This window comes from Gorilla gorilla, chromosome 12 (assembly GCF_029281585.2).
Source record: "Gorilla gorilla gorilla isolate KB3781 chromosome 12, NHGRI_mGorGor1-v2.1_pri, whole genome shotgun sequence".
Taxonomy (NCBI): Eukaryota; Metazoa; Chordata; class Mammalia; order Primates; family Hominidae; genus Gorilla; species Gorilla gorilla.
This window is the reverse complement of record NC_073236.2, coordinates 78,722,117-78,745,236: the sequence shown is the minus strand read 5'-3', so window position 1 is coordinate 78,745,236 and position 23,120 is coordinate 78,722,117. Positions and strand designations below refer to the sequence as shown.

Sequence of the window (23,120 nt, the reverse complement as noted above, 5' to 3'; positions counted from 1 at the left end):
AATTTTATTACAAATTAGAATTAGCAAGTGAATATTTATAATTGATTTCCAATTAAGTGAAATATCCTTCCCCCAAAATATTTCATTCTTCTAAGTAGCTTCCAAATAGACCTGTATTACCAAAAAGAAACATGGTTATTATATTTTTAATCTTGTCAATAAATTTATGGAAATTTTGTTTCCTCTTTTTATAAAAGTAATTGCCCAATATCCTGTTTTGCCTCTTGGCCTTCATAGTCTAAAATATTAACTATCTGACCCTTTTCAGAAAAAATTTGCCAACCCCTGGCTCACGGTAAGAGAGCGGGAAGTTGGAGCTTAAAGAAAGGAAAAAGTTCATAATAGGTATCTTTAGTGGATCTATTGTTGATTTAACATAGTATTCATTATAGTTTTTACTTGGGAGGGGAGGACTTTTCTCTTTGCAAATTTATGCAGTTTGCAAGCCATAGCCAGTGAAATATCTGCATTTTTCTTTTGTAAATTTTATTAACCTAATTTTAATTTGGCCTATAGACAGCATCAACTGGGCAAGTGGTGAGGATGACCATGTAGTTGCCAGAGCAGAATATGATTTTGCTGCCGTATCTGAAGAAGAAATTTCTTTCCGGGCTGGTGATATGCTGAACTTAGCTCTCAAAGGTAATAAATTATGAATAAGTTGGAATTATCTGTAAATTTTGATATTCATAAATGCAGTATTAAAAACTACAACAAAGGATCTTGTTCATTGTTAGTTAACTTAGAGATAGTTACTAGAACTTCTTTTTCATGTCAATTTAGAGCTTCCAAATCTGGAGGAGTCAGGAAGAAATGCCCCAGCAGAGTTATTCGAATACTATTTAACTGAGATAAGGAAAGGCTTTGTTTATATAGGCTTTTCTAAACTCAAAATACTTGAATTTCAAACTGTTAATCCCCACACAAAAACGTGATGTCAGTAACTAAACATAACAAATCTAATAAAGCAAAGGAATTATGTAACATCATCTAAGCATTGCTGTTAGTCCTTGATTACTGGGACTGGTGTTGCTTCTTTATTACTTCAGTAGTGTTTACCTCAGAAATTTCATCATAAGTATTTTAGGAAATATTGTCATGAAGTATTATAGAACCCCAGCAAGAGATTTATACGCATCTCAGGTTTCTTTTTGGACCAAGTCACTGATACTTTTTAATGACTCTAGGCAAAATGACCTTTTCCTTCACCCTTCCTGAGTAATGATTATCAGGATTTTTATGGATTTTTTTTAATAGGTGTATTTATGGGGATTCAAGTTTATTGCAAAAAGTGATGTTTTGTTGATAAAGGTACTAATAACAATAACATGTTATTTATTGAGTACTTACTATGTACAAGGTACTATATTTTACATATTTCATTTAAGCCTTACAATAATACGGTGAAGTGGTACTATTATTATCCTGTCATTGTTTTACCCTTGAAGAAACTGAGACTCAGAATAAGTAAATTGTCCAGTATCACAAAGCAAAGGTGCAATAGAACTGGACTATGAATCTAGGTTTGTCTAACTTGAGACCTTGTGCTTTTAACAACTCTGGCTGTTTTTTCATGGAAGCATCTATTTATGGAAACTTCACCCTTTTTTTGGTTTTAGTCATTCTATGCAGGGAAGAAATACCTTCAATGTTCAAATCATTACTATGTAAATAATTGAAAATTTTGGATGAGATTACTAAATCTTTGCCTCATCCCTTTTACAAAAAACCTAGACTTAAGCGAGGTGCAGTGTGTGCACCTATAGTCCCACCTACTCAAGGGGCTGAGGCAGAAGGATCACTTGAGGCCAGGAGTTTGAGGCTGTAGTACATTGTAATCACATCTGTGGAACAGCACCACTGCACTCCAGCCTGGGCAACGTAGTGTAACCTTGTCTCAAGAAAAAAAAAAACAAACCTCTAGACTTTTAGGTATTCTATTCTTATTTTTCTTTCTTTTTTTTTTTTTTTTTTGAGACAGAGTCTAGCTCTGTTGCTCAGGCTGGAGTGCAGTGGCACAATCTCGGCTCACTGCAACCTCCGCCTCCCAGGTTCAAGTGATTCTCCTGCCTCAGCCTCCTGAGTTGCTGGGACTACAGGCACATGCCACCACGCCCAGCTAGTTTTTGTATTTTTAGTAGAGACAGGCGTTCACCATGTTGGTCAGGCTGGTCTCGAACTCCTGACCTTGTGATCCGCCCGACTTGGCCTCCCAAGGTGCTGGAATTACAGATGTGTACCACCACGCTGGGCCTATTCATATTTTTCTTATAGGGAAAATAGCAATTTACTTTTTTGGATTTCAAACGAATGATTTTTTAAAGATTTGTTGTTAGAGACAGGAACAACACAGATAATTTTAATTAGAGGTCATGTGGTTTCTTTCAGTTACATAACACTTCAGAAAAATTTTATATTTCATTATTCTTCAATGAATAGTGCCTCTTAACACTAGCTTGCTTCTTGGCTTTCCTCCATTGCTCAAGAAAAGTATGTTTGGGCCTTTGGAACAAAATCGGTCGTAGACATGGTAAATTTGTTTTTTCCTGTTGTTATAGAGCATTAAACATTTAAAAGTCTTATATTGTGCCTAAATTATAATGTTGAACTAAAATTGTAACAGTTAAGCAGATTTTTAAAGATATAGATAAAATAGGAAAATACAATAGAAAATTGAGTACATTAAATAATCTTTCTTTAAGCTTAGAGTATTGCCTTTATCATATGGCTAGAAATAACAGAGGTCTTCAATTTTTTGCCCATCTTGGATTGAAATTAATATTTACTGTCTTCAGGATTGTTTATCACAATCACATGAAACGAATTTTATATTTTTGCCAAAAGTAGGCTAAGAAAGCTGAGTGCATTAAAGGTATATCTTTTCTATACTTATTCCTAACTTACCCAGTTGAGAGGAATAAGATATTCATTTTTTAGACTCCAGTTTAAAATGTGAAAGACATTGATGTTAGTTTTCAGTTTTGAGAGAACTAACTCTCCCTACTCTATAAATGGACCAACTGATAATAAACTTTATGTTCTTCAAGGTGGAAGGAAATATTTAGTAAGTATAAAATAAAAATAGAAGAATGGACCCTAGAACTGTTAAGCCTACTCAGCATTTGATTTTGAATATATATGCATGTACTATTTGTTATCTACTATGTAAGCATAACAGATTTTCCTGAATGTGATATTTTACCATTAATATTCTGTTGGACCTCCAAAGTATATTGTAATTACAAGACTGTCTTTTTTTTCCATCAGAACAACAACCCAAAGTGCGTGGTTGGCTTCTGGCTAGCCTTGATGGCCAAACAACAGGACTTATACCTGCGAATTATGTCAAAATTCTTGGTAAAAGAAAAGGTAGGAAAACGGTGGAATCAAGTAAAGTTTCCAAGCAGCAACAATCTTTTACCAACCCAACACTAACTAAAGGAGCCACGGTTGCTGATTCTTTGGATGAACAGGAAGCTGCCTTTGAATCTGTTTTTGTTGAAACTAATAAGGTTCCAGTTGCACCTGATTCCATTGGGAAAGATGGAGAAAAGCAAGATCTTTGATATCTTTCATGTTTGCCTGCAGTTGAACAATACTTTAGAGTACTTTTTAAAATTATTTCTCACAAAGAAATGAATGTACAATCCAATGAAAACATTTGTTATTGGCTATTCCAGGTGTTTTGCTGCTAGAAATTATTAAAGTTACACACTAGTATGTTGGTCTGGTGACCTGGTTACATTTTATTATACACGTTATTGGACCATAAGGACATTTGTTTCACCTAGATTTTAAGATTATGGAGACTGCTGTCATTTTTATCTTATTTAAATCTCTAGGTTTATTGGAAGAGTAAGATTGATGAACTATAGCATGCACAGTTTGGTACAGTAGGGATCATTAATACTTTTAACAGTTCTACATTAATTGACTTGGAATCCTTAGAAATGGAGTGGTAACATGTCAGTATGAGAACAGGCAAAAGGTAAATTTTTTTTTTTTTACAACCTTAAGTAATCTCAATAATAAAATTTTCTGATCTGTATTATATCCAGTGTTGGGTTTATATTTTCACCCACAAACAACTGACACTGCTATCTTTTACTGTATTTTTAAAAATTTATCTTGAAAAGGTCACCCAGAAGCATTCTGAAGGAAATGGTTCTAGAATGATAGAGTATGTAGCCCTAATAGTTTTCCCTCCTAGCAAAAAGTCTGAAATTTATCTTTCTTACAAACTGTTCCATTTCTTCTAAGGATCCCTTAATTATTTATCTCTTTAAGCCAGGCATGGTGGCTCACGCCTGTAATCCCAGCACTTTGGGAGGCTGAGGCAGGCGGATCACCTGAGGTTGGGAGTTCGAGACCACCCTGACCAACATGGAGAAACCCCATCTTTACGAAAAATACAAAATTAGCTAGGTGTGGTGGCACATGCCTGTAATCCCAGCTACTCGGGAGGCTGAGGCAGGAGAATTGCTTGAACCCCGGGAGGCGGAGGTTACGCTGAGCCCGAGATCTCGCCATTGCACTTCAGCCTGGGCAACAAAAGCGAAACTCCGTCTCAAAAAATAAAATTATTTATTTCTTTAAAATATGACTAGTTTTCATACTGGGTGAATCAGAAGTATATGAAAGGTATACTTTCTTTTCCTACAACAAATACTTGAGTTCTTTTGAGTTTGCACTTAATGATATAATCAGTTATAATAGTAATTTTTAATATTTTCATAGATTGTTTGCTTCTACCTTGTGTAATTTTTTAAATTCCATATTTAGGATGCTCTGTAAATATTGAAAATGTGTCACATTGGATACATTTTTCTTTTAGGTTTAGTTTTTACTACTGAGACTTATTTATAGTCTTAGTGCTCTATTGCCATTTAGAATATGATAATCCTCATGCCTTTAATCTCAGCACTTCGGGAGGCCAAGGCGGGCGGATCACCTGCGGTCAGGAGTTTGAGACCAGCCTGGCCAACACGGTGAAACCCTGTCTCTACTAAAAATATGAAAATTAACTGGGTGCAGTGGCGTGCACCTGTAGTCCCAGCTACTCAGGAGGCTGAGGCAGGAGAATCACTTGAACCCGGGAGGCAGAGGTTGCAGTGAGCTGAGATCATGCCACTGCACTCTAGCCTAGGGGACAGAGCAAGACTCTGTCTCAAAACAAACAAACAAAAAATAATAATACGATAATGCTATTTGACGTGTTTTTTGGTTTATAATGATTTTAAATGCAGTTAACTTTCAGTACACTGAATATTTCCCCAGAAAATTGGAAACTTCATATACTTGCTACGAACATACTACAGAGTAATACTATCAGGAATACAGGTGTATAAGAATACATTTATAGATATTGTTGAAAACTTTGAACTGTTTGATAAAAATTGTGATTTAGTATCTTTTCTTTTTTCTTTTTTTGAAACGGAGTCTCACTCTGTCGCCCAGGCTGGAGTCCAGTGGCGCGATCTCGGCTCACTGCAAGCTCCGCCTCCCGGGTTCACGCCATTCTCCTGCCTCAGCCTCCCGAGTAGCTGGGACTACAGGTGCCCACCACCACGCCCAGCTAATTTTTTTTGTATTTTTAGTAGAGACGGGGTTTCACCGTGTTACCCAGGATGGTCTCCATCTCCTGACCTCGTGATGAGCCTGCTTCGGTCTCCCAAAGTGTTGGGATTACAGGCGTGAGCCACCGCACCTGGCGATTTAGTATTTTTTTCTAATAGACTATGTTCAACAAATAAGTAATTCTCGAATAGTTCAGATTAAAACATACAGGAACCAAGTACATACCCAGCATAGAAGAACTTTACTAAAGGCTTCTTGGAAAGCCCTTTTTTGAAACGACAGTATCGTAAGTAACATATCATTTATAATAGAAATCTTGACCCAGTGCAGAAAAATAAATACTTTATAGTAAAATTTATTTATCTTTGGCCAGTTTTCCAACACCCAGGTATTAGCCTTGAAGTTGAAGAGATAAGGTTTCTTGTATATTATTTTTCATTTGTGTTCTACAATTAAAGGTTCTGCTTTGATTTGTAAGATAATTTATAGAAATTTTGTTCTCAAAACAAATGTTTGATAAAACAGATTATTAAATTTGGGGTTGAGATGTCTAAATTGAATGCTAGAAGTAAAGTAGAAGTGACCACTATTAAGGATGTATAGGGAGAAGAGTACAGCACAAAGTGATAAAATAGTGACACTTTTGTAAGGGTGTTTATTGTTTGGTTAAGTGTGCTAAATTACGGTATGCATTATCTGGTGACTATTTGTGCCTGAAAATTCGTTTTGTATTAAAATTCTGGAGAAGGAATTCAGGACTAGAATAAAGAGAAATTTTGTAACCTTTTTTATCATGACAGTTTTAGAATAATTTTTTTAGCTGAGATTAAATGTTCAAGGCTCCAATATTATTTTTAGGAACTTATTTAAGGAGTGCTACTTTACAGAAATTACTAACACACCAAAACATTATTAATTAAATAAAATATAAGTTTACAATAATAAAACATGTTTCTTTTAATTTTTCTGATTATATTTTATGAGTTCAGAAAGGAAATGGTAAAAGAACTATACATTTTCATGTTTTAACATTTTTTGTACGTACTTGATTCTGTGTGTCATAATTACACATTTACTTGAACACAGCTATCCTTTATCTTGTGCTTTCTTTAATAGAAAAATGAACAGAAACTGAATGCAGTTAAATTTTTATTTTTAGTAGGTTGTGAAGTTACTTTTACTGGAGAAATAAAAATATGTTAAACTTGATTGACTTTTTAAGATAAATTCTTAACGCTTTTGCAGGATTAGAATTAATATGAAGTCTCTCTTTAACATTATTGTATATATTACCTACTGCAAACCTATCTGTTCTGTTTCTTTGTGATTTAAAGAAAAATAGGCCAGGCGTGGTGGCTCACACCTTTAATCCCAGCACTTTGGGAGGCCAAGGCGGGCGGATCACAAGGTCAGGAGTTCGAGACCAGCCTGACCAATATGATGAAACCCCGTCTCTACTAAAAATACAAAAATTAGCCAGGTGTGGCGGTGGGTGCCTGTAGTCCCAGCTACTTGGGAGGCTGAGGCAGGAGAATTGCTTGAACCCGGGAGGCAGAGATTGCAGTGAGCCAGGATCGCGCCACTGCACTCCAGTCTGTGCGACAGAGCGAGACTCCATCTAAAAAGAAAAAAACAAAAAAAAAAGAAAAATTATACATTTATATAGAATTACCTACAGGTGTGTTAAATAAAAACACTTCATACCTAGATTTTGGGGGATCTAGATTCTAGTTTAGACATCACTGCTTACTGTAAGATTTAAGTCCCATTATTTATTTTTCAGTTTCCTAAATTATAACAATAGGCATAGCTGCTACACCTGCCTCACATGAAAGTGCTTTTTTTTAATGTTAATTTTAATTTTTTTTTTGAGACAGGGTTTTGCTCTTGTCACCCAGGCTGGAGTGCAATGGCGAGATCTCGGCTCACTGCAACCCCCAACTCCTGGGTTCAAGCGATTCTCCTGCTTCAGCTTACCTAGTAGCTGGGATTACAGACACCCGCCACCATGCCCAGCTAATTTTTGTATTTTTAGTAGAGTCAGGGTTTCACCACATTGGCCAGGCTGGTCTTGAACTTCTGACCTCAGGTGATCCACCCGCCTCAGCCTCCCCAAGTGCTGGGATTACCGTCATGAACCACCATGCCGGGCCTGAAAATCCTTTTTAAAAAATACAGGGGCCGGGTGCGATGGCTCACGCCTGTAATCCTAGCACTTTGGGAGGCCGAGGCAGGCGGATCACCTGAGATCAGGAGTTCAAGACCAGCCTGGGCAACACGGTGTGATCCTGTCTCTACTAAAAATACAAAAAATTAGCCAGGCATGGTGGCACACACCTCTAGTCCCAGCTACTTGGGAGGCTGAGGCAGGAGAATTGCTTGAACCCGGGAGCCGAGATTGCACCACTGCACTCCAGTGTGGGCAACACAGCGAGACTCTATCTCCAAAAAAAAAAAATTTATATATATGTATATATATATATAGAGAGAGAGGTGGGTGTGGTGGCTCACCCTGTAACCCCAGCACTTTGGGAGGCTGAGGTGGGTGGATCACCTGAGGTCAGAAGTTCAAGACCAGCCTGACCAACATGGTGAAACCCCATCTCTCCTAAAAATACAAAAATTAGCCGGGCATAGTGGCAAGCACCTGTAATCCCAGCTACTCTGGAGGCTGAGGCAGGAGGATCACTTAAACCTGGGAGGCAGAGGTTGCAGTGAGCCAAGATCATGCCATTGAACTCCAGCCTGGGTGACGAGCGAAACTCCATGTCAAAAAATAGAACTATACTTGTGTTCTGTTTTACCTTAAGAGTTTTCATTCATCTCCCTCCTGCAATTTCATACTCTACGCTCCCTATTTAATATTTGTCCTTCCAAGCCATCTCTCATGTTTTGGATATAGTTTCTTGAAAACCATATAATATTTATATGTTTAAATTTTTTACATAAATGATATTGTGGCATAAATTTTATTCTCCTAACTTTCATGAAGTATTAGGTTTTTAAGACCTACCCACGTTACTTATATAATGTGCTTTTTTTTTTTTTTTGAGACAGTGTCTCGTTCTGTCACCCAGGCTGGAGTGCAGTGATGCAATTTCAGCTCATTGCAAGCTCCACCTCCCGGGTTCATGCCATTCTCCCGCCTAAGCCTCCCGAGTAGCTGGGACTACAGGTGCCCACCACCATGCCCGGCTAATTTTTTGTATTTTTAGTAGAGATGGGGTTTCACCGTGTTAGCCAGGATGGCCTCAATCTCCTGACCTCGTGATCCACCTGCCTCGGCCTCCCAAAGTGCTGCAATTACAAGCATGAGCCACCACGCCTGGCCTATAGTGTGCTTTTGACCGGTGCATATTATTCTATTGTATTCATATGCCAAAGCTTATCTTTTCCTCTAGACACAAATACTTATATTTTTCCTAGCTATTTCCACTTCTGCAAGCTTGTACATGTCTTCCTATGAAGGAAGAATGCCCTTTCAGGAAACCTGCCCTTTCATTTCTTTGCTATATATGTCCTAGAGTAGAAAGGCTGGAGTTTGAGGTATATGCATATTTAATTTAAGTCATGCTGGATCGTTCTTAGGAATGGTTATCACAGTTTTCCTTTCCACAAGCAAGACCTGAGGGTTTCATTTTCTCTCATTTTCAGTAGCACTTGATATTTTCTGATTTTTGCTAATCTGATGTGTATAAAATTGTATTTTTTCTTAATCTGCATTATCTGATTACTGATGAAGGTGAGTATTTGCTTTTTAGTCATTCTGATTTTCCATTCTGTGGATGGTCTGTACTTATAATTTGTCTCTTTTCTATTAAGTTTTTCTTCCTTGCTGATTACAGTATAGTATATACAGTGTGTGCATGTGTGTGTATATATATATGTGTGTATATATATGTGTGTGTGTGTGTATATATATATATATTTTTTTAATTTTTTTTATTTATTTTTTTTTTTGACACAAGGTCTGGCTCTGTCGCCCAGACTGGAGTGCAGTGGTGTGATCTCACCTCACTGCAACCTCTACCTCCTGAGCTCAAACCATCCTCCCACCTCAGCCTCCCAAGTTGCTGGGACTAAAGGCGCGTACCACCACACTTGGCTAATTTTTGTGTTTTTTTGTAGAGATGGGGTTTCTCCATGTTGCCTAAGCTGGTCTCGAACTCGTGAGCTCAGGAGATCTGCCTGCCTCTCTGCCCCCAAAGTGGTGGGATTACAGGTGTGAGCCACTGCTCCCAGCCAAGAAATTCTTTATATGTAGATACTATTTTCTTGTCAAGTTCAGATGTTGGAAATAACTTGCCATTTGTTCATTCTTGTCTTTGTTGTTTTTCATATAATAGAAATCCCCCCAATGTTTTATATCTTTTATGTCTTTATTTTGTTTTGTTTTGTTTTTGAGATGGAGTTTCCCTCTTGTTGCCCAGGCTGGAGTGCAGTGGCACAGTCTTGGCTCACTGTAACCTCCACCTCCCGGGTTCAAGTGATTCTCCTGCCTCAGCCTCCTGAGTAGCTGGAACTACAGGCATGTGCCACCACACCCAGCTAATTTTTTTTGTATTTTTAGTAGAGACAGGATTTCGCCATGTTGGCCAGGCTGGTCTCGAACTCCTGACCTCAGGTGATCTGCCCACCTCGGCCTCCCAAAGTGCTGGGATTACAGGTGTGAGCCACCACGCCCAGCCATAGGTCTTGTTCTTCTATCAGTTTTATAGTTTTACCATTTACATTTAGGTCTTAAATTTAATTGGAATTAATTTTTGGATATAGTATGAGGTATGAATTCAACTTTTTCTCCATCTAGTCATTAAAAGGAAAGGGTTAACAAAACCCCTTCTCTTGCTCTGGGGAAAAATGATCTTGGGTTTGCTTTCTTTTTAGCACTGTTTCCTTGGTAACCTACAAAGTTAAGATAAATATGGAAAGTCAACTCTTTACCAGGCAGCCTTTGTTGTTTGTTTTAACTGTAAAAAGACAAAACACAAATGTTGATTTATCTGAGTAAGATATGAAACTGGTAACCAAGCTTGTTCCTAGTTGTAGGGACCTGGAACCTGCCTTGAGGGTTTTTTACAAGATAGTGCTCCCTATCACACATGAGGCTTACCTAAAGAGGATGCCTCCTCTACATGCCAGTTGTTTACTGTGCTATATCTTTCTGCCAACCTAAGTGACCTTGGTGCCAAGTTATATTCTTTTGGGTTTTCCGAGTGAATGTGTGCAGAACATGCCAAGTAGGATTGCAGTCAGTTTTTCTAACACCATCTACTACATAATCCGTATCATCTCATTGCATTACATTCCAAGTTCTATAAGCATGAAACTGGGGCTCTCTGTTTTGTTGGTATGTGTCAGTTTCTTTCCCAGTACAACATTGTCTTTTTTTTTTTTTTTTTTTTTTGAGACAGAATCTCGCTCTGTCTCCCAGGCTGGGGTGCAGTGGTGTGATCTTGGCTTACTGCAACCTCTGCCTCACAGGTTCAAGCGATTCTCCTGCTTCAGCCTCCCAAGTAGCTGGGACTACAGGCGAGCGCCACCATGTCTGGCTAAGTTTTGTATTTTTTTAGTAGAGATGGGGTTTCACCATGTTGGCCAGGCTGGTCTCGAACTCCTGACCTCAAATGATCTTCCCACCTCAGCTTCCCAAAGTGCTGAGATTACAGTTGTGAGCCATTGCGCCTGGCATGTCCTTCCCTCACAGTCCTTATACTTCTCTTTTGTTGATTTGGCCAAGTTGTCAGTCTATATTTAACACTAACTGTGTGGTAGCAGGTTTTTTTTTTTTTTATCTTATTTCTGCTTTAGATTCTAAAGTTGCTCTATTAACTCGTGATATTTGCTGTGAGTTTTATGCTAGTCTTTATCGAAAGCTTTTCTCTTTTTTTTCTCTCTTTTTTTTTTTTTGAGACGAGTCTCTCACTGTCGCTCAGGCTGGAGTGCAGTGGCACAATCTCGGCTCACCACAAACTCCGCCTCCCAGGTTCACGCCATTCTCCTGCCTCAGCCTCCCGAGTAGCTGGGACTACAGGCGCCCGCCACCACATCTGGCTAATTTTTTGTATTTTTTAGTAGAGACAGAGTTTCACGGTGTTAGCCAGGATGGTCTCGATCTCCTAACCTTGTGATCCACCCACCTCGGCCTCTCAAAGTGCTGGGATTACAGCCATGAACCACCGTGCCCGGCCGAAAGCTTTTCTCTTTTATAGCTAATTTAAATCTGCATTAGCGGGGCCAGGTGCAATGGCTCACACATGTAATCCCAGAACTTTGGGAGGCTAAGGCAGGCAGATAATTTCAGCTCAGAAGTTCTAGACCCGCCTGGGCAATGTGGTGAAACCCCATCTCTACAAAAAAATAAAATTAACCAGACATGGTGGCACGTACCTGTGTGGCACATGCCTGTAGTCCCAGCTACTTGGGAGGGTGAGGAGAGGATTACTTGAGCCCAGGAAGTTGAGGATGCAGTGAACCATGATCGCGCCACTGCACTTCAGCCTGGATGACAGAACGAGACCCTGTCTCAAAAAAATAAAATATAAAAGAAATATTCATTTGTCTAGATGGTTTTTAGTTTCTCACCTTTAGTAATATGGTAGATGACATTGATTTTTCTGATATTAAACCTTTGTATTCTTACTTGATATAATTTTTAAGGAAATTATTTTATCAAATATTAAAAAGGGTAACATGCAGAAACCTAGCTGTATACAGAAAAGGCAATATTACCACTATTTGGTAAGGTGTGCTGGGTGACGATAACCTGAAAAGAAGCACTAGGTCATAAGACTGGCTTCAGTTCCTCTGAGAATTTACAAGAGCCTTTTCTGGGGAGATCACTGGGCAAGACCCTGAGCAAATTCTGAGAAACATTGGGTTATCCATAATTAGTGTATTTTGAAAGGTGTACTGGCTACTGGAGCACACCTGTCTAGGATTAACTCCACAGAGGACTTGCTTCTGCCTCTCCTGGCAGTGTGGGAGTACCACCATTCTGGAGTCACTTCAGTCCTCCCTTGAAGGTTGTGTGTAAGGATGGGAAATCATGAACAGCTTTTGCCCACTCTACTTAGTGGCCCAGTGCTCAATGTCCTGACAGCTAGGCCATTATGGGCATCCACCCTCAGGGCACCCAAACCCCCTCTTCTCCCTGCACTTTCCCAGATCACTGGTTTTGATTGATTTGGGGTCCCCTCTCTCCACTTCTATGAGACCAGCAGTGCTTTAATGTGTCCCAGCCAGGATCTTCCTTGTTCACCAAGAAAGTTTCCCATGTAGCCCACCACACCAGAAGTAGAAGTTCCTCCAGATTCCAGACTCTAATAGCCAGTTATTACAAAGGAAATCAATAATACCTAGTGGCTTTGTTTCTTTGGGATGTTTGGTTTTTTAACTATTAAGAATATTTACTTTAGGCTGGGCACGGTGGCTCACGCCTGTAATCCCAGCACTTTGGGAGGCCAAGGTGGGCGGATCACAAGATCACAAGGTCAGGAGATCGAGACCATCCTGGCTAACACAGTGAAACCCCGTCTCTACTAAAAATACAAAAAATTAGCCAGGCATGGTGGCACGCGCCTGTAGTCTCAGCTACTCAGGAGGCTGAGGCAGGAGAATGGCGTGAACCCGGGAGGTGGAGCTTGCAGTGAGCCGAGATTGCGTCACTGCACTCCAGCCTGGGCAAGAGAGCGAGACTCCATCTCAAAAAAAAATAAATAAATAAAATAAGAAAGTTTCTGTTTGTAGCACAGGTACTGAGAGACAAAGGGGAAAAATATTGTTCAACATTAAGCAGTCAGTAGAAGCTTGATAGGCTTGGGGAAAAAAGTCAACAGTCAAGATATTGCGGTGTTAGGTATGGAACTGCCACACACATATTCACATAAGGGATGACACCATGTAGGACTTGTAGTCTCAACACTTGGCATCTGAATTTAGGAGAATATTATAAACAGGGGCCTCTACTTTTGGTAGTAAAAAGCTCCATGCTGGAACATAACTATCGGAGACACTTGAAACATGAACATGGCCTCTAACACATACCCTTTTAATTTCTTACAGACCTTGAAATAGACAAAAAAATGTTTATTGATACTTCTTACTTTTCCACATTTTGTTGTTTTGTACAACCCTATGCCTTGTCATGGAGAAAGAGATGTTTAATTTTATATCTCGTTCTCAGGTAATATTTGGTAGTAGCTGGAGTCTCAAAGGCATTTAAATTTCTTTTTATTGCCTTTTATTCATAAACATTTGACCGTATTTTTTTAGTATGAATGGGGTTCCTTTTTAGTTTCACATTTCACTGTAATTTAAAATGTTTCAAAAATGTATTCTAATGAAGTAAATAATAGAAATCTGGGTAGCATATAATCCTTGAAATTAAGCTGTTGTGTAGAGACTGCTAATTGACTACCAGTATTCACTCCCATAATTTAAAAGTGAAACTCTCGCACATTTTGTTTGGCTACACAGCTGCTCAGAGTCTACATCTTCTTTTTCTTTTTTTTTTGAGATGGAATTTCACTCTTGTTGCCCAGCCTGGAGCGCAATGGCGCGATCTCGGCTCACTGCAACCTCCACCTACCGGGTTCAAGCGATTCTCCCGCCTCAGCTTCCCGAGTAGCTGGGATTACAGGCATGCACCACCACGCCCAGCTAATTTTGTATTTTTAGTAGAGACGGGGTTTCTCCATCTTGGTCAGGCTGGTGTCGAACTCCTGACCTCAGGTGATCTGCCCGCCTCGGCCTCCCAAAGTGCTAGGATTACAGGCATGAACAAGCACGCCCAGCCAGAGTCTGCATTTTCTAGCCACCTCATTTGTAGTTAAGTTCTAGCCAATGGGATGTAAGTGAAAGTGATGCATGTGACTTTGAGATCACGTCCTTAAAAGTACTGGGGCTTGCAACAGGTATATGAAAAAATGCTCAACATCACTAATCATCAGGGAAATGCAAATTAAAGCCACAACGAGACATCATCTCATACCTGTTAAAGTGGCCATAAAAAAGACAAAAGATAAGAGTTGGCGAGGGTATGGAGAAAAGGGAAGTCTTGCACATTGTTGGTGGGAATGTAAATCAGTTCAGCCATCATGGAAAACAGTTATGGAGATTCCTAAAGAAAATAAAAAATAGAACAACCATATCATCCAGCAGTCCCATTACTGGGTATAAATACAAGGGAAATGAAATCAGTAATCAAAGAGATAGCTACATTCTTGTGTTCATTGCAGGATTATTCACAATAGCCAAGATAAGGAATCAATCTAAGTGTCCATCAATTGGTGAATGGATTAAGAAAATGTGATATATATACATAAGAGAATACTATTCAGCCTTCAAAAAAGAAGGAAATCTTGTCATTTTTGGCTACATGAATGAACCTGGAGGATATTATGTTAAGTGAAATAAGCCAGGCACAGAAAGACAAATACCACATGATCTCATATGTGGAATCTAAAAAGTTAAAGTCAGAGAGTAGAATGGCAGCTACCAGGAGATGGGGGGTGGGGGGAATTGGGAGTTATTGGTCACGGCATACAAAATTTTAGGAATAAAGTTCAACACGTCTATTGTAGAACATGGAGACTATAGTTAATAACAATGCAGTGCCTGTAGTCCCAGCTATTAGGAAGGCTGAGGCAGGAGGATCACTTGAGCCCAGGAGTTCCAGGCTGCAGTGACCCCTGGTCACACCACTGCACTCCAGCCTGGCTACAGAGTGAGACCCTGACTCCAAAAACAAACAACAAACAACTTGAAAATTGCTAAGAGAGATTTTAAGTGTTTTCACAAGTATGTGAGGTCATGCATATGTTAATCAACTTGATTTAGCCATTTCACTATACATATTTTGAACAGTATGTTGTACGCCATAAATATATACAATTTTTGTCAATTTTAAAAATAGATTTTTAAAAACTACTGGAGCATGCATTTCCCTTGCCCTGCCTCTCCTTCTGTTGATGTAGGAGTGAGAATTCTGCAGCCATTTCAGACACTGAGAGACAAGTTGTCTGTCAAGTTTGACAAAGCAGCTGTATCGGCTGTGGACCACTCACCTCTGTAATTTGAGAAATAAACTTTTATTGTGTTTAAGCCACTGTGTTTTGGGTCTTTTTATTAAAACAACTTAGACTGTACTGAAACTAATAGAGGAATAGATGAGCTTCTGAACACAAAATGGTTAGACTTGGTGAAAAGGGGGAATTGGATGAAAGCCTTAGGTGAAATTGCCCATTCTGCATAAAGGGCCTCAAGGAGGAACATCTGTACAATGGGGAAGAAAGATTTTTTTCTTGGCCAAAAGTCACTGAACCTAATGAGTTGGCCATTTGGCCTTGGACAAGTCACTTAAACTTTCTCTGTATTTGAGACTTAAATTGGAAAAAATTGAAGAAGTTGGCCTCTCAAGGATCCTTTCTAGCTATCATTTCATAAATGTATGTTGTTCTAGAAAAGGGAATAATGAGAAAGCTTGAGACAGTAAGTATCCAAATTGATCCTGAGATGCTTACTAGTAAATAGGTCAACAACAGGAGTAGAGCAGATGTTATGGAGTGGGTCCAGTACAGTTTTATTATCTTCAATCTCTGTTTACAAACTAGTGTTTGTTGAAACAGGGTCTTGCTCTGTCACTCAGGCTAGATTGCAGTGGCATAATTGCAGCTCATTGCAGCTCACTGCATCCCCAGCCTCCCAGGCTCAAATGATTCTCCTGCTTCAGCCTCCCGAGTAACTGGGACTACAGGCACACGCCACCACACCTGGTTAATTTTTGTATTTTCTGTAGCAACAGGGTTTCACCACGTTGTCCAGGCTAGCAAACTGGTTAACTGACTTAGTGTCTTTTTGTTGAACCTTGCTAAAAGCAAGGAATGGTAGCCAACACAAACTCACATTCTGACCTTTTCTAGATGCTTTCCTCAGAGCTGTATATGGGCTTGATGATCTGCCTTCCAAGTTAATATGGGTGACATTTTTCCCCAATACATTTGGGAACAGTCACTAGCCTTCTGGCCTGCAATATGTTTCCACCTGCTAACCAATGCCATATATATCTTAGATCTTTGTTATGGTAGGTAGCACACCACTTCCAGGGACCAACTTTCTCTTCTAGGGAACACACTAAGCCACTGTAACAAAGAGACTAAAAAATACAGTAGTTAAGATAAACATTTTTCTCTCATGGAACAGAGCAGAGGTACTCTGCTTCAGAAGGTAATTCAGGGCCCAGGTTCCTGCTATATTGTGTTCTACAGTCCCTTACGTGTTATTCTTTGTCGTTTTTGAGACGGAGTCTCGCTCTGTAGCCCAGGCTGGAGTGCAGTGGCACCATCTCGGCTCACTGCAACCTCTGCCTCTCAGGTTCAAGTGATTTTCCCCCATCAGCCTCGGAGTAGCTGGTATTACAGGCACCCGCCACCAAGCCTGACTAATATTTGTATTTTTAGTAGACATGAGGTTTCACCAGTCTGGTCTCGAACTCCTAACCTCAAGTGATCCTCCTGCCTCAGCCTCCCAAAGTTCTGGGATTACAGCGTGAGCTAACTATGCCCAGCCCCTTATGCATTAGTCTTGTTTTCATGGTTGTAAAGTACCACCATCACAACTAAGTACCAGCCTATATGAAAGAAGAAAGAGGGGAAGTAGAGGGCAAGCAGTTTCTGTTTAAGAATTTACCTGGCTGGGGCTGGGTGTGGTGGCTTACACCTGTAATCCCAGCACTTTGGGAGGCTGAGGCGGGCAGATCACCTGAGGTCAGGAGTTCAAGACCAGCCTGGCTAACATGGTGAAACCCCATTTCCACTAAAAACACAAAAATTAGCCAGGTGTGGTGGCACACGCCTGTAATCCCAGCTACTCGGGAGGCTGAGGCAGGAGAATCACTTGAACCAGGGAGGCGGAGGTTGCAGTGAGCCAAGATCGCACCATTGCACTCCAGCCTGGGTGACAAGACCGAAACTCTGTCTCCAAAAAAAAATAATAATAATTTACCTGGCCGGGCATGGTGGCTCACGCCTGTAATCCCAGCACTTTGGGAGGCCGAGGCGGGCAGATCACCTGAGGTCAGGAGTTCAAGACCAACATGGTGAAACCCCATCTCTACTAAAGATACAAAAAATTAGCTGGACGTGGTGGCATGCGCCTGTAATCCCAGTTACTCAGGAGGCTGTGGTAGGAGAATCGCTTGAAGGGAGGTGGAGGTTGCAGTGAGCCCAGACGGTGCCACTGCACTCCAGCCTGGGCAACAGAGCGAGACTCCATCTCAAAAAAATAAAAAAAGAATTTACCTGACTTAACCTAACATCTTATGATACGACACTTGCCTAACTTTATTTTTATTTTTATTTTTGACAGGGTCTCACTCTGTTGCCCAGCTTGGAGTGCAGTGGTGCAAACATAGCTCATTGGGGCCACCACGCCCAGCTAACTTAAAAAAAAAAAACAACTTTTTTTTTTTTTTGTAGAGACAGGGTTTCACTTTGTTGTTCAGGCTGTGCTCAAGCAATCCTCTCGTCTTGGTCTCCCTAAATGCTGGGATTATGGGATTACAGGTGTGAGCCACCGCACCCAGCCACTTTAATGTCTTTGTGGAACAAAAATCGTAAAAGATCTGCAGAAAGTCACAGGATGATACAATTGGTAAAAACTCCTGACATTCTGTACAGTGAACCACTTAATCTCTACTTAATCATCAGATCTCATAGTAATTATTCATTTGGTTAAGGCTTTACTTTTTCTGTTCTTTCTAATCCTAACATTTAATTTTGGTTCTCAGAATAGACCAAGTGGAAATTAGATAGAAATGTTGACATGTAGCAGTTACCCTACAATATTGAGCCGTTTGCATTTTACTAGATGCCCAATAGTAGTGTTCCTCACAACACACACACACACACACACACACACACACACACACACACACACCCTATTAATGTATGAAAACCGAATTTGTAATCCAGAGCTATTTACATTTTTAAAGAGCTACCTCCTGGTAAAGACACTTAAGGTCCTTACCCAAAGACCTTGGTCTAAAAGATACTTTCGGTGTCCCTCATCATGCGATCTTTCCGCTCTACCTAAGCGGTGTACCAAATGATCTGCACCAAGAACAATTTCATCCATTCTTTAATCACGGTTCTTTTATCTCGTGTATATCCCCCTTTCTTCTGGACTCAGGGTTGGTCACCTAAGATCAGGCTCCTAGGATCTGGTTGCTAAGAGACAAGACGCTGGGAGGGTGGGGACGCTGCACTGCGACAAGCCTGGGAGTGTATGCCAGAGGAGGAAGGAGAAGCAGCAGGGAAGGCAAGGCGACAGTCAGCCGCCGCCGCCCCTCCGGCGCCCTCCCGCCCGGCAGGGGCTCGGCGCTCATTGGCTCCGCCGTTGCGGCGCTGGCCCGCGATTGGCCGGGCGGCGTCGGCTCGGCGGCTCCCCCACCCCTCGGCGCTAGTCTCCGCAGCCGCCTGCAAGCGGGCGGGGGCGGGGTGTGAGGGGCAGCGGACGGGGTTGCGGGCTCGGTAGCGGCAGCTTCAGGGCGCGAGCGTGGGCGGTGCCGGCCACTGCAGGTAACAGAGGCGCTGCGAGGGCAGCCGCGGCCCTGTGGAGGTGAGCGAGACGCCGAGGGGGCTCGGGTGCCCACCGCGGGGCGGGAAGTGCGGCATGGGGCGGTACCGCTCACAGCCAGCCGGCTCCCGCCGCGGCTTCCCACCCTCGGCGGCCCGGGTGGGGTCCCACTTGCCCAAACGCCCCCAAAGGCCCCCGTGCACAGCCTCAGCCGGCCGCGCCTCGAGCAGCCAGCCGGCCCGCGTCCCGTCACCCGCCCGGTCCATGTCCCTGCAGACCGTCCCGCCCGCGCACAGCGGCGGGAACCCTAGCTTCTGCGCGCCCGGCCGCGCCCCGGGCCTCTGCCCCGCCTCGCCCCGCTGCCCGGCGCCTTTGTCCGCTCTGCGCCCCTGGAGTTTCTGTGCCTCCACGGGCGGGAGCGGGGCGCGAAGGTCTGGGGGTGACCCGAGGACGCGCCGCGTAGTGAGCCTCCGGGCCCAAGGTTTGACTGGCTTTGACCTCATGCCGGTTCTGGGATGTGATTTTACTTTCTCCTCCAGCTGACTCCGATCTCCTGTGTGTGCAGAAGTCAGGAAGCCTGGGTACAAGGCTTCTTCCCGGTCCGGGATGACTCGGTGTTACCGCCGCCCTCTGTTAGGCCAGAGGCCTTTGACCTGCCTGCCTGCCTGCCCCACGGGGCCCCCTCTCTTCCCGTCTTTCCACTGGCTAAGGGAAAACGTCTCTGTCTCCAAGAGCTTTTTTTTCTATTTGAAATAAGAAAAAAATATATCAGATTCCTGTTGTAGACCTCTATCTGGTGTGGAAGTGACTTAGACTAGTCTTATTAATTAATACATGTGTATTAAATACATAAACCAAGAGAAGGGGGTCGGGGAGGGGAGGGGAAGTATGTTCTTAAAAAATGAGGTCTGTTAAACATATTGGATTTTTATTTTTGGTAAAGTATTTTACCTTAAATATTGTCAAGATTTTGATATTTTATGAATGGGAGTGGATTTCATAGTAATTTGAACTTTGAGCTTTTTCTTGTCACCGTTTTTGATAAAGTTATACTTTCCAGAATGAGGTGCACTATAACAGCTATTTCGAGATAATTTATGTTTTATTAAGGATTATCCATCAATGCTATGCCTTTTATACTTAAATTCAGACTCTGATTTCTTGGACATTCATTTAACTAGAATTAATGCTGGGGAGTCTTCCCTTGCCCAGTACAGTTGTATAAAGAGAAGGTCAACAGAAAAACTTTTTTCTCATTTGGGTGATTTAAAGTACTCTTAAACATGTATAGCATAAATTAGTATCACATTTGAAATACAAGCTTTTAAGTGTTTGACATGGGTAATATTTTTGAACTTTTAAATGAATCTTTTTGGAAGTGAAGAGAAATGAGCTCTCAGGGAAGATCCTTGCCCTGAATTCCATTTTAGAATGTTTTCTACCAAGGCCCAAACAAATTATAATAAAACGCCCTGGCCGGGTGCAGTGGCTCACGCCTGTAATCCCAGCACTTTGGGAGGCCGAGACGGGCGGATCACGAGGTCAGGAGATCGAGACTATCCTGGCCAACATGGTGAAACCATGTCTCTACTAAAAATACAAAAATTAGCTGGGCATGGTGGTGCGTGCCTGTAGTCCCAGCTACTCGGGAGGCTGAGGCAGGAGAATCGCTTGAACCCGGGAGGCGGAGGTTGCAGTGAGCCGAGATCGCGCCACTGCACTCTGGCCTGATGAGAGAGGGAGCGCCACTCCGTCTTAACAGCAACAACAACAACAGCGCACTATGTGCTCTAACATGCTTCCCAAATTGTGTGGTATGAAAAGTGATGCAAGTACTAGGCAAACAAGTAGAGATCAGTGCTTTGTTCTCTAGAGAGAAACCAAGTCTTTCAATGATTCAAAACTAAATTGATTAATCCAGCAGGACATGATCCCCATCCATCTTTGCACATCCCCATCTATACTTAAATGTTTAAATGAGTTGTGAACCTGCAGTTTGGAGTGAGTTCCAAAGGATACATTAAATGTCTCTTAAGGTTTTGTGACCTTCTCATTAATTCAGTAAACATTTTGGTGGTATCTGCCTTGCTGGTCACACTTTTGGGGAATCAAAGATAGAAGGCCCAGCCCATCAAAGAAATCATAATCCAGCGAGTTAAAGAGAGAAATAAACAGAAATTTCTCAGGGCCCTTCCAAGGTTCTTCCAAGACTTTTTTCAAGCCTTCTTTCCCCATGTTTTCATCAAACTCAGCCTGGGACATGCAAAAGGGCATTACTTTTCAGATTCACTCACTTTTTTCATCTGACTTTGAGATGACCAACTCTTTAAAAAACAATGAAGTTCTGTAAAATATGTTTCCAACTGGGCACGAGGCAGTGCTTTACAGTTATTAAACTAATTCTTGGAAATTTTTGTGCCAATAATGGCCAAAGTGGAGAGGAGAAAAATAATAGTAATAAATTATTTATTTTATGAGCACCTTTTGTATGCCAGACATTGTGCAGGTGCTTTATACATAGTATTATTTAATCCTCACCGTAACTCCAAAGGTTAGGTATTGTTTTCCTTACAGTATAGCTGAGACCATTGGAGCCATAGGTTGCACACTGCTAGAAGTGGTAAAGCTGGGTAAGAATCTGTAGCTGACTCTTTCTAGTCATTTTGTTGGTGGCATACTTCATTGGAATGTTACTGTCTCTCCTTTTATCTGTCACATTAATCTTTTTGAATCTGTTTAATCTGAGGATCTCTGGAGTGGTAGTGCTGCTACACACATTATGTAGTCCTCACTCTTTGCCAGGTAGCACTTTCCATATATCCTCAGAAGTATGTAAGCTAGCTACTATTATTATCTTTGTTTTACAGATGAGGAAATTGAGGCACAGAGATTAACTAATCTGAACCAGATAATGCCATAAGTAGTAGAACTGCGATGCAAACTTGGACAGTCTCACTCCAGAGTCTGCACGCTTAACCACTCCACTATTCTGGCCTTCAACAAGGTACATCTTTGGTTGGTAGGAAGCTGTGATTTTAGTGTGCTAAATGTTTTTCTGTTTCTGTTTCCTTTTAATGTTCATTCAAATACATGTAGGATAACTTTATGTTGTCTACCAGCTGATGTCCTCTACCAGTGTCTTATGTAAACAATGACATAGTACTAATTATAATTAACATTTATTGAGAGCGTACCACATTCACGACCCCTGTGCTGTGCTTTAAATATTTCACATAACCCTCAGCACAATCTAAATACTGTTATTTATGCAGCATCTCATTTGTGAGATACTTATATCATCTTCAAAGTGCTTTCACAAAATAATCCCTTTATTTCTTTCCACGCTGCCAGTCAGAGGTATTATCATCACCTACTTTTGTTGCTGCATTTCAGCAAGGTTCGATGACTTGCCTTGGCTAGCAGGTAGTAGAGCCAAAACTCAAATCAGAGATTCAGACTCCTGTGTACGCTGCCTTTTCCATTGTACTGATCTGTCAGTGAATCTCTGCTTTGTACTCTCGTCCTAAAATAGATCATTTTTGTCCATAGGAACAGTTTATATTTGGAGATTGTATTCCCAACCCAGAATCAAGTGTCAGCTGAATCATAGATATAACTAGTCAAAACTTTTGTCATTATTTTCATCTGTAAATTAATGTTCCCACTTTAGATGCAGTGCCTGGCACACAGTGATGGCTCAGTAAATGTTTGAATAAAGTAAGAAGTATCTCGTACACATTGATATAAAAAAGTTCCTCAAATGTTTTATGTTTGAATGCATAGTTTCTTTTCTATTTGATATCATAACCCTCTCCCCACACCTCACAAACAGAAGCTTTCAAAATTACTTAATTGAATCATAACTAACTTCAAAATATATTAGGCTCTGTCCCTACTGACCCTAAACCATTATTTTCAATCTGCTGTCTTAGCCCATCCTATACGTCTTGTGTGGAATGGAAAGAGCATGG

At 41.1% G+C, this 23,120-nt stretch overlaps 2 protein-coding genes across 12 annotated transcripts in view; both read left to right on the top strand.

Moving 5' to 3' along the window:
• PEX13 (peroxisomal biogenesis factor 13) overlaps positions 1–6,786 on the top strand; it is a 34,416-nt gene extending 27,630 nt beyond the window's left edge. For 3 of the 4 annotated variants that reach the window (XM_004029283.5, XM_063695872.1, XM_055377962.2), the window contains exons 3-4: positions 517–642; positions 3,268–6,786. In XM_004029283.5, coding sequence (XP_004029332.3) covers positions 517–642; positions 3,268–3,566 — 425 coding nt within the window. In that variant the 3' untranslated portion in view covers positions 3,567–6,786. The remainder of the gene's footprint in view (positions 1–516; positions 643–3,267) is intronic. The other variant, XR_010129973.1, reaches the window with a different exon arrangement.
• Positions 6,787–18,951: 12,165 nt separating this feature from the next.
• SANBR (SANT and BTB domain regulator of CSR) overlaps positions 18,952–23,120 on the top strand; it is a 72,826-nt gene continuing 68,657 nt past the window's right edge. For 6 of the 8 annotated variants that reach the window (XR_008676892.2, XR_010129970.1, XM_031008271.3 and 3 more), the window contains exons 1-2: positions 18,992–19,191; positions 22,017–22,153. The gene's annotated coding sequence lies outside the window, so the exon portion shown is untranslated. Of the gene's footprint in view, positions 19,192–22,016; positions 22,154–23,120 lie in introns of all 8 variants that reach the window. The other 2 variants (XM_031008270.3, XM_063695862.1) reach the window with 2 other exon arrangements.